Source organism: Glycine soja, chromosome 12, assembly GCF_004193775.1.
Source record: "Glycine soja cultivar W05 chromosome 12, ASM419377v2, whole genome shotgun sequence".
NCBI classification, from domain to species: domain Eukaryota; kingdom Viridiplantae; phylum Streptophyta; class Magnoliopsida; order Fabales; family Fabaceae; genus Glycine; species Glycine soja.
Genome location: NC_041013.1, coordinates 783717 through 798425, shown reverse-complemented (window position 1 = coordinate 798425; position 14709 = coordinate 783717). Strand labels below are relative to the sequence as shown.

The window sequence follows — 14709 nt, the reverse complement described above, 5'->3', positions numbered from 1 at the left end:
ACTACAAATATTTTTTATCCTGTCTAAACAATATATACACAAACATAGTACATTCTTTTTTATCTCCAACTTTGAGCTGTATGAACTGCCGAGACTTTTATGTCGAGTGCATGTGCAATTGAACTACACTAATCCATTTATAATATGTGGAACCAATATTCTTGCTAAACAATATACCAACATTATCATGTTATGCACATTGTACCGGAGCTTTGACATTTCCAATTTCCTAATATTTTGAGCACTTTCTTACTACTTTCAAATAAAATTGTTTTGAATCACCTTTTGTTTGGTGAATACTCTATTTTCAAGATCTTCTTGAATACTATTTCAGTTTAAGATTGGTGATTTCAATTATTTGATGCACGCGTGGACCGCATTTCTGATTTAAATAGAACGAGCAAGGTAAAACTGATTTATAGAAAGTGAATTCTAACAAATTCTTGCAGTAAAATTTAATTATCATTTTATCCTTTTTAAGGCTTGTCATTCTTTTCTTCTTCTTTTTTTTCAGATTTCAATATTTCAAAAGTCCTTTTTGTTCATCGTTTATATGGTAATGGTTTTTTCTTCTTTTTATCAAGTTCATCTCGTAGCACACTTATTAATATTTAAGAATTGTTTGGTTAGAAAAAAATATTTTTTATTTTCACTTTTAATTACAAAAGTGACACATTATTTTTACTTTGCTTCGTATTTTTAAAAGTTTATAGAAATAGTTATAAAATTATTATTATTTTCTTGTTTCATTTTTTGTTTTCGAAAAGTAAATAAAAATATTTTCTTAAACCAAATATCTCTTAGCTTTTGACAAATGCAACAACATGGAAAGCTTAGAATGAAAAGAAAACTCCAAAATATAGCATGTGTTTGTGGAGACTTTATCAACTTAATTTCTATTTTTCCAATGCATAAAATGCAAAAATAATAATTTTGTTACTTTTGCATTTTATGCATTGGAATGAGAGAAAATCCGTTGCAACTTATATACAAACATACTCATAATTATTGATGAAATGAATTAGAAATGTTACGTTTGCCATTCATTCAGTTATAGTTTTTTATCAAGCGGATTTGACATTAATCCTAAAAGAAACTAACAAGAAATATGAATTTAAGGAGAATGGAACAAGCTTGAGTTGAAGTGTGCTATAAACTAAATCATAAAAAGATTGGGGCTGTGGATACTCCAACGTTTGGGTTGAGATTGACTCAAAGGTGTCTGAATTGATTTTTTGTTGAAGCCAACTAGACCTAAAGCCATCTCATGAGTTCCCTTATTCAGATGGCTAGAGAACACATCGGAAAGCATTGGTCTGTCATGTTAACTCATGTACATAGAAAAGTCAATTTTCTAGCTGATAGTTTGGCTTCTAACATGTTTAGTAGACAGAGCAATGATACATTTTTTTTTTTTAGTTCAAGGTATATTTTTTGCCAAAAACTAAAGAGTTAACTTCTCTTAATATATTTTTTCGTACACACAATAAAGATTAAATTCCGGCTCATATGTTTAATAAAATTATATAAATACTCCTTCAAGTATTGAATAGTACCTATCAATTTACTTCCTAAATTGGTAGATTTTACTAATATTTAAAGACTACTTATAATTATTTATAATATATGGAGGATTACTTTCTTAAATTTCATGTCTGAAGTATCACTTTCTTAAATTTCATGTCTGAAGTATCACTTATCAACTCTTAAAGGGTTTCTAATTTCAGACATAAAATTTGAGAGTTAGTACATGCATCTAATATCATATATGCATAACAAACTTAAATGTATATACAACGTAACAAGTGAAGAAGTTATAAATATAGAGGCTAATGAATATTCATATAGGGTCACAGTCATTAAATCATAAATTATTTATTAATTTTGCAACACTTAATTTAAAGTCATATAGCATGGAGATAGTGAAAATGTCTCCATCAATGAGGAAATGTTGTTACAGACGTAGATGTATACTTGTAAAAATCAAACGGTGGATCAAGAGTACCGGTGACTTATAGTTGGTTACAATTTGTAAATTTAGCAAATGCATTTTTTAATAAGTCTAAATTTTGAGTCAACTATAATTAACAATTTACTTTTTTTAAACCATATCTTACAAGGTAAATAAATAAAATCCAAAATTAATAATATAGTCCTTAGAAAATTTTAAAATATAAAACTATAATAAATTAAATTTACTTGTTTTATAAATATTATACGAAATGTTAAAAGTTATTTTAATTTAAATATACTCTTAATTTTTTACATTTTCACTTTAACTATTTATAACTTGAATTACCTTTTAAATATATTTATTAACCATGTCTTCAATAAGCCAAACTTTTTAGCCACGTTTCACAGTTTACTTATTTAAATAAATTATTTTCACTGCGACTCTTAACTTTTTTTTGCTATATATGTTTTTATTTCATTTCGAGAATTACATTCAATGTTTATATCTATGAAAACAATAATAAAGTTTAAATTATTTAATATAATAATTATATATATTCTAGTTGACTAGTTCTAGCTAGCAGCCCTCAAAGTATAAATCAGTTGTTTATCACTAGTGATATTTTTTTTCTCAGTTTTACTGGTCCTGGCTAGTAAAATGTTACAACTTGCATATACAGTAAGTAACCATTACATTTATCGCTTATTAAGCCATTTAATCATAACTGTACAATTCAACCAAGCATGTTGAATGGTTGCAGTTGCAGTCACGGTATGGAGCCTGCCAAAAAGAAAACATTTAACTTTTCTGCAATCAGTTAGTGCTCCCCACCTTACACTGCTTCCACTTGAAATAATTAACTACACTGTGCGTTCCGAACGAATTCTGGCCCATTTTTTTCTGACTTGACAAGATCATTATTTATGAACATTGGATTTTGGTGTTACTATCTTAAACATTGGAGCCATCCTTGCACTAGTTGAGTAATGAATACTTGGTGCATGTTACAAATTCAGTATCCGGGAACCATATCTCTCAATATACTCGATGTAAGTGGAAACAATCTGGCATGATTGCTTAATGAAGTCGTGTCAACAATTCGTGTTGTTCCATATTGGTTGGCTAAAACCGTGAGAGCAAGATATCAAATTGATAGAAGTAGAGTGTTAATCAAGGGTTCAACTTGGGCTTTGACATTCTAGGGATATTAACTACTACAACAACCTGTATTGTTCTTTTGTATTTTGTTCCCACATAAGTTCACATACTGTATTCAATCTGCTCGTGGGTCTCATCTCATTCATCAGCTAAATTAATTTGTCTATTTAAAATGCAAGTTCTGCTGAACTGTGACAGGTGAAGATTAATTTAATTTAGACTTAAAATATTAATGAAGCATTTGATACTATCATGTTGGAATTGAAATTGAAGACGGTAATTAGTTCCCATGCATCATAATCATACTCAAATGTCAGTGTCATAAAGATTACTTCTATAATGACAGACTAATGGTGCACGCGTATGCATTATTAAAGTATGCACCGGTAAGAAAAAACATTGCACGGAAAAAGATTTTTAAAAAAACGTTCAGAGGAACAGATGCAAAATAGGAAATATATGGAGATTGTTTTCCCATGAATTGGTTCTATCATATCAAAATATAAGGTTCTGCCAAACTACAACCAATTTAAGACATTAAAATTATATGCAGTAAAATGTAATAAACCCACTGAAAAGCGAAAACATCAATGTCCTCTTGATCCCCACTATCCAGTGTCAACCATTAGGCATTGACACTCGCATTCACAGGTGATAACAAAGACATGACTTGGAATCACTCAACAGTGGAATTCAGAGATGACAAACCTCACAAATACCTCACCAATACAACAGCTCGATCAGATCTGCAAATCTCGGGTCTTGCATTTAGATCCAAAAAAAACCCTACTTCCATGGTGTACATCAGGGCTACAACTCGTGGGATAATACTAATATTTTAGATTTATTTGGATAAAAATAAGGGAAAAAATTGTATACTGTCAATATAAATAATTTTACAGTCATATATAATAATTTAAATGATAATTTATTATTAGATGACAAATTAACAGTATAAAATTATTTTACATTATTAATACATAATCATTAAACTCAATATAAATACATAAATCCGGTTGTCACTTGTTCCAGTAGGCAACTAAATAACTAACGTGTCAAAACTAACCAACCAACAATGAGCATTGTGCTTAATCACGAGTTGCCAATCTGGTTTTCAAACTTTTTTCTCACCCACACTTCAACATCGAGCTTAACATATATAGTTTTCACAAACACCTAGAGGCTCTTGCAAGTTAAAAAAAGCATATAGCACAGTAACTCGCACGGCCCGTCTCACACATTCATAAGGCCACAGAACCCAAAAGATTCGGCCACTTTAGTCATACGTGTGGGCATCAACCCTACTTTTAGATCTATGCATGTCCTTTCCTGTCATGCAAGAGAAACTAAAGGGTAGATATGATATGAAAGATAAAAGTGGCATCACTCACATGGGTAGGTGCTGGTGGTGGTGGGTAGGACCAATACACAACCTGGCATTATATAAATATGTCTGGCCCACTTGCAGTGTCAGCAAACCCCATGTGATGGTGTGCCTTGTGGACCCCCTTTCTTTCCTCCCCAATAATAGCAAAAAAAAGACAGACCCCACAAATTTACAATTTGAAAGGGAAAGAAAAAATAATTGCAGGAACAATGAGACAATTTATCCTTTAAAACCAAAAGGTACACAGGAGAGAAGAGGCAAATAGACCAATTAGTCTAAAAACTCACTTTTGATTCTTGTTTCTCTTTTCTGTCTGGGTTGATAAACTGTGTATAACAACTAAGTAGAACTACAAACATAACATCCAAGCTAAAAATCTTCACTTTGAACTTTAATCCAGCTAAGATTAACAATTATACACTACCCTCCTCACTTCTGGCCTTCAAACTCAAGTTATCCATCACGGGGGAATTTGAAACAGCCTTGTAGTTATACAACTCTGCAATTACGATTATACCACTTCATCTGTGCATGCTTTCTCTGGGTAATGCTCCAGCTGTACAATGACTTCAAATTATATCTGTAACAATAAAGGACTAAGAATCTACACTACTACATATCCAAGGGTAGGAAATGAAATTACAGTGCCTGGGAGTGTTCCTACTACACATTAACTCGGGTGATTCTTTGTGTGTTATTTTAACCTGTGGTTCATTCAGCTACTACAGATATGAGAAGAAGGAAAATGGTACAACAATAATAATGCTAACAAAAGAAGGGGGAATGCCTGCCCCACTTCCTTTACTAAACTTCTTTTTCCGTATGCATTTTGTATGGTAGTAAATAGTATAGTATTGGTGATTGATGGTGATGGCCGTCATGGTGGTGGTGGTGGTGATTCTCAACAGATTTGTTTAGTCATCTTTCACTTCCTGTAAATGTTGCACAAAAAAATCAAACCGACATTCAAGACAACATGCAACAGAGCCTCATCAACATAAACTTCCAAATTGGCTTTTTACCTGAACTTGGGAAACTAAATGCCAATCGGTCCACCGGTGCCAGCAAACATCCCAATAGTTCCATGACCAGAAGAGAACCTAAATCCAAACCCAGATCATCAAAAAATTATGGACACTAAAACTCATGGCATGGGGAAAGAAGACTAATTGGCTAAAATGGGATGTAACACGCCAGTACCTTGGTATTTGGCAGTTAAAGGATTTGAAAGTTCCCATGTCAAGAGCCGATGCTGCAGGAAGTAATGTGCCAGTGCCAAATTTGGAGTTGGCAGATGCAGCCGAGGCATCTGCATCAATGGCCTCATTAGGTCCATTGGAGAAGGGAGCCATGAAGCCTCCAGGACCAGTAGCTTTTGTTGGGGAAGCAAAAGGGCTATCAGGGAGATTATGCTCTAAACTGCATGCATTTAAAATACTGACAATTAAATATGGGAAAATGGGAAAAGCTGAATAAATGCACAATTTTTTTATCGGCAAGTACTGAAAAAGGAATTTTTTGGTGTAAAAAGGTGTTTTACTATTCTGGTGCCCTGTATTCTAAATGAGAACAATTTTTATACCATTCTTGCAAATCACAATCGTCATGACTAGAGCTCTGCCTGCCATTGCCTTCATCATATCCATCCTCGCCATTGACCATCACTTCCTTGCCAACAGAAATGTTGACTGACTGTTGACCAGTAGAAACTGACGCAGTACCAGCTGGAGCAGAAGTTGAACCACTCTCTGGAATCAAATAGCATAAATCAAAACCAATCCATTCCATTCCCAAGAAATGCACCAAGTTCAATCCAAGAGCAGCTGCATTTTAAAATGTATGAGAGAGAAATACCCTTTGGGGCCTCTGAAGTGATGTGAAAAGAAGGAACAAGATTTTGGTTGAACATGTTAGGAGAATGGGTGGGGGAAGGAATTGGGCTTCCAGTGCAGAGTGCACGCTGGTGATGCTTCTTGATGTCAAGAAGTTGCAGACCCATTAGCCTCCTACTTTGTAGCTCAAGAGCTTGCTGCAAATCAGCCTGCTCCTCCAGCTTCCTCCTCCACAGCATGTCTTGAGTATTGTAGAACATTCTGCCTCCTAAAACCATACAATTAAGACAGTACACGTGTTAAGTAGAGTAGGTTTCACCAACACAATCTGAAAAGACAACAAAATGGAAGGTTCAACTACCAAGTTGAAGATCAAATTGGTGGTCTCTGGCATCTAATCCAGTAGGAGTACCACATGGTGAAAAATCTCCTCTATCTACCTGCTGCTGCTGCAGCTTCCTGCAAATCACAAGAAACAATAGTGAGCACATTCAAAACAAACTCAAGGGAATAACAAAAACAAAAAAAAGATAACATAAGAGTAGAAAGAGGGGGTGCCTGTACTTGTCTGGGACTTTGCCCTTCTCCTTGTAAGGCTTAACAAGCACTCGTGCATCACACACAAAATGAGGGTTTCCTTTAGATAGAATAAGCTTCACGGTCTCTGGATAAACAAAGGTAACAAAACCAAACATTCGCTTCTGCTGGTATGGGATCCTCACGTCTTGGACTGGACCATATATGCTTCAACAACAGAAATAAAAACTATAAGTTAATATTTCTGCCATTGACCAACTATGCACACTGACCCCAGTTAACAAAGTTAAACCTAAACAATAATAACCTGAAGTAATTTGAAACATCTTCCTCCCTGAAAGTGCTATCTGCTGGGAAAGTCAAGTAGATCTGCCTGGAAGCTGGGTTTACCATGCCAGGACTGTTCAAAGAAAAATCATTTCTTTCAAGCCTGGATCGTCCAAATTTATGCAAATCCTCACTCATCATCAGAGCTGCAGCTGCCGCTCTGCAATTATTATCAACCATGATTAAAATTCTGCACCCCAACTATTATAAAGACAACAGTAACCAAAACACTTGATTGCAAAGGGGTACCTTTGGGTATCATTCTGTTGCTGCTGCAACAGGAAATTCATGCACTTAGGGGAGTATGGAAAAGTGGAAGAGGACATGAGCTGAGAAGCAGCAGCCAATCTTTGTTGTTGAGCAGATTTGGATCGTAAGAGCTCATGGCACTGCTCCATCATCTCAATCTTGCTAGGAGAGCCAACCATTGCAGCATCAGCATCTCCAAGTCCACCATGAAGGAACCTGCAACTAGTCCCATTTTTACAGTACCCTCTAGCAAAGTAAAGACAAGGCTTCCATCCCAACCCAGAATTAGGGTCCTCAGTGCCCAAACAAGCATCATTGACTGAACAACTCCTACGATGAAGAGACCCTCCCCAACCATAGGAAGGAAAAAGGGTAGGGTCAGCAGCAGTAGTAGGACTTGAAGAAAAGTCTGAGTAAGTCGGGTAAAACAAATCTGGGTTGTTCTTGTGAGAAATGCTAGTATTAGAACCATCATTCAGGAAAGAAAGCTGGTCTTGAAGTTGGAACTCATCAATTGGATCCGAGCCTCCGTTAGCATAGAAGGGTAAGGAAGATAAAGAAGTAGAAGAGCCAGCAACCAAATCGGTTTGAAGCTCAGACATAGTAGGCCATGAAGCAGAAGGGTTTGGGATAGTGAGAGGAGGAGGGAGGTTGATACCACTGACACTGAGTCTTGAAGAAGTGTTTGAGTTTTGCCTAGAAATGAAGGGTGAAGGAGAGGGAGGAGTGGAGGGTGTGGGCGGAGAGTTCGAAGGTAAACCCAAGTCCTTGCGGGCTTTGAGAATCACAGAGTGAACAAGTGCTTCTGGACCAAATGCTAATCTAATCATTTCTTTCTCACCATGGTCCTGAAGCAGAAGTAAACCCATGATTTTGGAAGCATTTTCAGCATCCAAGTTTTGGATCCTTGAAAACACAATTCTTGTAGCTTCGTAACTATCCATGTGTGAACAAAAGAGATTGCTACATGATTATTATCCCTAAAAAACAATTGTATTTTTTTTTTCAAGTCGGGTGGCTCTTTCTCTCTCTATTCTCTAGTGGCCACCTTTCTCACTCCTTTTTTTACAAGTAAAGCTTCTTTCTGAACCACACACAAGCCCTACCTACCACCAAGTTGATATGAGTGGTGGCACAGTGAGTTTCATTCTCATATTCCTGCAAGCAAAGCACAAAGGAGAAGAAAAGGGTAAGAAAGTTGAGCGTTAAAAGGAAAGGAGTATTCCCGTGTGGAGGAGGATGCCAAAAGTTAGTACCTTTGATAAAAGGGAGTGGGAAATAAGAGGGCGGTTGGATAAAAAAGTAAAGAGTGCAGTGCAAAGGTTGCAGAAACAACGGAAGGAGAAACTTACAAGCAAAAAAAAAAAAAAAAAACTCATTTTTTTTCTTAATAAGCAGGTCCATTCTTTTATCCAAATTAAAATCTGAGGAAAAGATGAGGGGCTTACCCATGAAGGAAGATAAAGTGTGTCTCTTGGCTTGGTTACTGTGGTTGAAGACAGTGATCTCCTCAAGCAGAAACACAATGGTAGTGAGTCAAAGTTACTAGAAAATAGAAAAGGCAAAGCATCAATTGCCTCAGTGCCCCTTATGTATGTTTTATGGGGTTCTGGGCAAGAGTGGGCAGTGAAGTTGAGAGTTCAAGTATTTATCATTTTGCCCTTTGATCTCTCTCTATTGTCTTGTCTCTCCTCCCACTTGCTCTATGTAGACCCTTCCCTCTTTGAAGGGGGAGAGAGCGTGCGTGAGGTAATACTAGTAGTGTTGTGTGCTTGTGGCTTCAAATAAAATAGTACTAGTAGAACAATAACAACAGGTTCACTGACACTGCTCTCTATTAGTAGTATTTTCTGAGCTTTGATTGCTTTCCCGAGCACATGAGTTTGGTGTTCACGCTCCAACGGAGGCTCTCTCTGAATTCCATTGGAGAGTGAACAACACGTCCCCGAACCCCAAGGATATGGTCGCTGCATTTTGCTTTGTCGTTTTTGACCTGCCCCACTCCACCACTTTATTTTTTCTCCTACTCCCCAACCCCAACTCATGTCTCCATAATACTACTACTAGTCCTCAGTCTATTTTCTAGTCAAATACTAACTAGTATTTTTAAATATTAGTTAAGAAATCAAAAATATATTTTTAAATACATCAAATTATATTCCTTATAATTTTTATATTTTTTATAATACAAAAATTAACAAATAATGTCCTAATGATATTATTTAACAAAATCATTTTTTTATAAATTAAGCTCAATGATTAAATAATTTTAAAAGTATTTATCATATGAATAATAAATAATCATGTGTCTCTTAATATTAATGGAGTATACAATATCAACATTTAAAATTAATTATAAAGATTAAAATCGTAAATATTTTAAAAATAAGGAACAACAAAATTAGTCATGAGAATTAAAATTATAATTTTTTTAAAGGTGATAAATAAAATATTTAAATTAAAAAATAAAGAAACTAAAATTATATATTTAAAAAGTATAGAAAGAAAAAAATTTATCCTAAATAATATAAGTTTTGAAATGATTTAAATCACGATTAACTATGAAAAGATGTTGATCTTCCTGATTTTGGAATGTTATACCGGCAAGATTCGAACCAGTCTCATGTGAGATTGTCCTACGATAATTATTATCATTCGAATCAAGAATGCCAGTAAAAGATGTTGATCTAACTTTTTTAAAAGCATAAAAATTTACTTTTAACTTTTATTTTAAGCATTAGAGAATAGGGACTTGTTAACTTATTGCCTTTTAGATTCTTAACGAAAACTCTAAAAATACTTATTAATATTTATTATAAAAAAATAATTAAAAAATACACAGTCAACGTTTGATATTAGGTTTTTTTCATAATTATACCTATTTAATCTAAAATATTTTCAAAATACACTAGTTTATTAAAAAATTCCTAAACTACAATAATTGAGAAAAAATTTTAGTAAATTAATGTATTTTGAGAATATTCTAGATTAAATAGGTGTAATTATGGAAAAAAAAAAGCCTTTGATATTATTCACGGTATTAAAATCATGATTTTTTTAAAGTGAAATACAAAATTTTATAATAAAAAAATAACTAAAATCATAATTTTTTAAAAGTGGAAGATAAAATATTCTAATTAAAAATGAAAGAATAAAAATTATGAATTTAAGAAAATAAAAAGATAAAAATTATATTTAAATCTATTATTTATTATTGATCAAGGTGTGTTCAAGAGAGCCTTAAAATCATACGAATTTGATGAATATATGTTAATGACTCAATATATGATGTAAGATGAGTTTTTAACATTTACGTTTAATTTTAATTTGATTCAAAGTTTTATAAACTCGTGAGTTGTTTTAGCTTACTATCCCAATTTTTAATTATTTTATAATATTTTAGATATTTATTTAATTGACTAAATTTTTATATCGAACTAACCTTCATGTTACAAAGTATTCACTTCTTTTTATAAGTTTCAAATTAAAAATATGATTTAATTTTTTTATAAGATTCAATTGAAAACGTCTCATGTATCAATTATTTTTTTTAAAAAAATATACTTAATTAAAGTCAATTCTACAATAATACGATAGTGAGATAAACATAATTCAATAGTATTTGTTAATCTTATTTAAGGAGTGGTTTATGGTATTTTGAAATATGTAACTTAGGAGTGAAAACTAGTTAAACTCTTAAAGTTTGAATTTCACTTGTGAAAATAATTAATTGTTCAAACTAGGCTCATTTATTTGATCGAGCCTAATTTACTTGAACTAACTCATTAAGAAAATTAAGCTTGAACTTAACTTGTCCAACTCATTTATAACTTAATTATTTTTTAAAACTTTATCAATATAGCATTTAATAGTTATTTTAATACTAGATAATAATCAACAAATAGAAAAAATGTGTTTAATATGTGATACATGTAATTAAAAAAGTTTTGATTATTACATTTTCAAAATTAATTCAATGTTTTTTCTTAAAAGGCAAAAACGCTTTTTTTAGAAGGTAAAATTGAATTTATTAAGATATCAAACTTGACAAAAGGTGTGTCAAAGTTTAGTACAAAAATACATGGGATCACTAGAATTAAGTTTATACATCATAGTTCCACAACAGTATCAATATGTATATTCAAACAATTAAACATCGAGATAATTAAGTTAAAAATAATAATAATAAAGATATTAAAATTTATGTTAAAGTTATCTTTATATATATATATATATATATATATATATATATATATATATATATCACTTATTCACAAGTCTTTAATCTTTAACTTTTAAAGTTTAGACTCAGATTAGTGGGTACATTTATTGGCTTAATAGTAATATAAGTTACACTCGTTGGTGAAATAATTATGTCTTATATCACATACAATGCCATTAAATATAACTATTAAAAATAATTTAATTTTATGGTTAATTTTGAAATAAAGTTTAAATTTATGATATTATTAATTAATTTAACTACCTTAATTACTTTGATTTATCTTGATAAATTAATTATTAGTTTCTTATATAAAGGAGTAGAAGAAGTATTTTGTTGTGTCGAATTTTAAATCACTTTAACACATAACTTAGACTCTATATGTGTTATAAATTATCGATTCAGTCTCTGTATATAAAGTTTTATTAAATTGATCTTTACATGTGCAAACATTGAAAATTAATTCATCGACGTTATTTACACTTTAATTTGATCATATATACAAAGTACATTCTTAATTTAGTACTTGTATATGTAACATATTCTTAATTTGGTCTCAATAACAATTAATAATTAAGCATGCATTGCATGTATAATGACAAAATAAAAAATACACATATAAGGATTAAATTAAGATTGTCATGCACATGGACTAAATTAATAATTTGTAAACAGTGTGATAATGGTAACCAATTTGATAACACTTGCATGTATGGGAACCGAAATGATTTCTTTTTTTTTTACGTATGAGACCAAATTGAAAATTGGATTAAATCATGTAATTAACATTAAAATTATTTTGAAGTTGTATGTGACTTCTTTTATTGATAAATGAGTTAAGTTATAGGGACTTATTAAAGTTAATATAAGCCTTATAGAAGTATTTATAAATTATTTATCAAAAAAGTCTGCATTGATAATAAAACTTGAACTCACTTATCTTTATATGATGTTGTTTACTCTTATCAATTGAATCAATTTTATTGAACGGGTGACTTATTATAATTAGATGGATATCATAGACTATTTTTAAAAAGTTAAATATATAAAATTAACATAGTGAATATTTTTAAAACTATTAATTTCACATAAATATATTAATAGAGAGTAAAATTATAGTGTCTTGTTTGTAAATACCAATGGTCCTGTATTTTATAACGAGGGGTTCGTACGCATTTGATCTATTTTTCCATTAAGTATAAGTCAGTGATGTGTATTATAGAGGAAAGTGAATGGGTAGTTCCCACTTGGTGGTGATGACAAACTTGAAAAAGTTAAGATTTTCATGAAGAGAGAAAAATATAAGGGTATTGATAATCAGTCTCCTATAAGTCCCAATTACTTTTAAAGTATAAAAGGGAGTATGCACACTTTAGAGCTTCCCACATTTTCTTTGAAGTCATGTTCAATCATGCCACACACAATAAGTCCAAACACACGAATTCAGCTACAAATATATACCCAGTCCCCACACAGCCGGATTTTTGTTTGTCTTCTACCTATTCCAATTTAACACATGTCTATCACTATATCTCACCATTCCAAAACAATACACATCCTTTCACTTTCTCAAGGAGGGACTATTTCTATTTTCTACAATTATTTCTATTTAACTTTAAAACAAACATAATTTATAACTTTAAAGGTTGAGAAATCAGAAGAAAGTAAAAGATAGTACATGTAGTGAATATAAAATTTTGAGGGGTAAAAAGGTTAAATACGAGACCTTCTAACCTGTTAAGTTTTCATGTCACAACTTTAAATATTTTTTCATTTCTTAACTTCAAATAGATTAATCTGTTTCAAAAAAAAAAACCCTTAAAATAGATTATGTTAATTGACCAAGTGTATTGGACCGGTTTTAATGCGATCCTATATGTGATTTCTATTTTCATGTGAGTGACACTGTGATTTGAACCTTTTTAAACTCATCTCCAAACTCCTCTACCAAACACTTCGTTAATAGAAGCGAAGCGACAATCAATTAAGAGGCACGTGCATATATATAAAACAATAGTAGTATCAGTTTTTACGCCGACAACGTGAAAGCTTCAAAATAACATTATTATATGGCACATGTCTATCAGTATTACTGTATTAGTATTTTCTGCTAAAAATATAATTAATAGGTTAAAAATAGGAGTAAAATGACGTAATTCAAACTTCAAATACGTTTTTTTTTTCACGCCTCCACCAGTGAAATGAGTGGAATACAAAATGGGGAAAAAGTGAAAGGTGGGACAAAAAACTGAGGAAAAAAAAAAAAGAGAAAATATGAAGTAAATATAAACAAAAAATGTGTAATAAATTCTTAATTCAAAACACATGATGGACCATCAAATTAAAACCATATGATACGAAATTGAATTTAACATATAAAAAATTTATTTGATTTGATTCGAAAACTAGATCCTATAATTTTAAATATTTTTATGACTTCAATTAAAATTAATAAATAGTATAAAAATTTTATATTAATATCTAATTACATTGTTATAACAAAAAGTTAATTATGAAATAGATTAATTTAAGATATTCTAAAATATTTTAAGATATCATGGTGATCATAAATTTAAGATATTCTAAGATGTCATAAATTAATTTTTTAAGATATTTAATTTTTTATTTTATAGATCTCATGGAGATTATATAGTTAAAAGAAATTTTAATTTGAATTTAAAATATTTTAATTTTGATTTTTCTCATATAATATGTAATATATATTTGTTTATGACCTAATACCATTTTGCTAGAGAATGAAATTCAAACTAGCAGACTAGCCGAGCAGCTTAAATAATAGGCGGAAAGAATGAAATGGCAAAGATAATAATGAATCAATGATATTTTGAGCATCATGACCTCTCAATCTCATAGGACAAATTGCCAATCTACCAACATGAGAGAGAACATGGTCACGTACCCACCTAATTTAATAATTATTAAAAAGGAAAACCCAACCCCCCCACCCCCTCAATTTCGGAAGAATCAAACAACACAACACAATAGGAGCAAAATGAAGAAATTCTTAATTAATTTTTCTTTT

General features: G+C 31.4%; 1 protein-coding gene across 2 annotated transcripts; it reads right to left on the bottom strand.

Annotated features, from left to right (window-relative positions):
• Positions 1 to 4750: 4750 nt before the first annotated feature.
• LOC114378341 (zinc finger CCCH domain-containing protein 53-like) lies at positions 4751 to 9357 on the bottom strand. 2 transcript variants are annotated; one of them, XM_028336918.1, is made up of 10 exons: positions 8893 to 9357; positions 7445 to 8602; positions 7176 to 7355; positions 6890 to 7075; positions 6693 to 6790; positions 6354 to 6599; positions 6082 to 6247; positions 5700 to 5918; positions 5522 to 5599; positions 4751 to 5431 (listed from the first exon to the last, which is right to left on the bottom strand). In XM_028336918.1, the coding sequence occupies exons 2-9, from the start codon at positions 8386 to 8388 to the stop codon at positions 5536 to 5538; spliced, it is 2103 nt and encodes a 700-aa protein (XP_028192719.1). In that variant the 5' UTR covers positions 8389 to 8602; positions 8893 to 9357; the 3' UTR covers positions 4751 to 5431; positions 5522 to 5535. The 2 variants fall into 2 exon arrangements, with proteins under 2 accessions (XP_028192719.1, XP_028192720.1); XM_028336919.1 differs by having other exon boundaries at positions 6896 to 7075; positions 8893 to 9356.
• Between the last annotated feature and the right edge of the window lie 5352 nt (positions 9358 to 14709).

What these genes read in the sequence shown, in the direction of transcription:
- LOC114378341 (XM_028336918.1), bottom strand. Translation starts at nt 8,388, where the DNA reads ATGGATAGTTACGAAGCTACAAGAATTGTGTTTTCAAGGATCCAAAAC. An exon ending in GATGTTTCAAATTACTTCAG is followed by an intron (nt 7,076 to 7,175) that starts GTTATTATTGTT and finishes CTGTTGTTGAAG; the next exon opens with CATATATGGTCCAGTCCAAG. An exon ending in CACTTCAGAGGCCCCAAAGG is followed by an intron (nt 6,248 to 6,353) that starts GTATTTCTCTCT and finishes ATTTGATTCCAG; the next exon opens with AGAGTGGTTCAACTTCTGCT.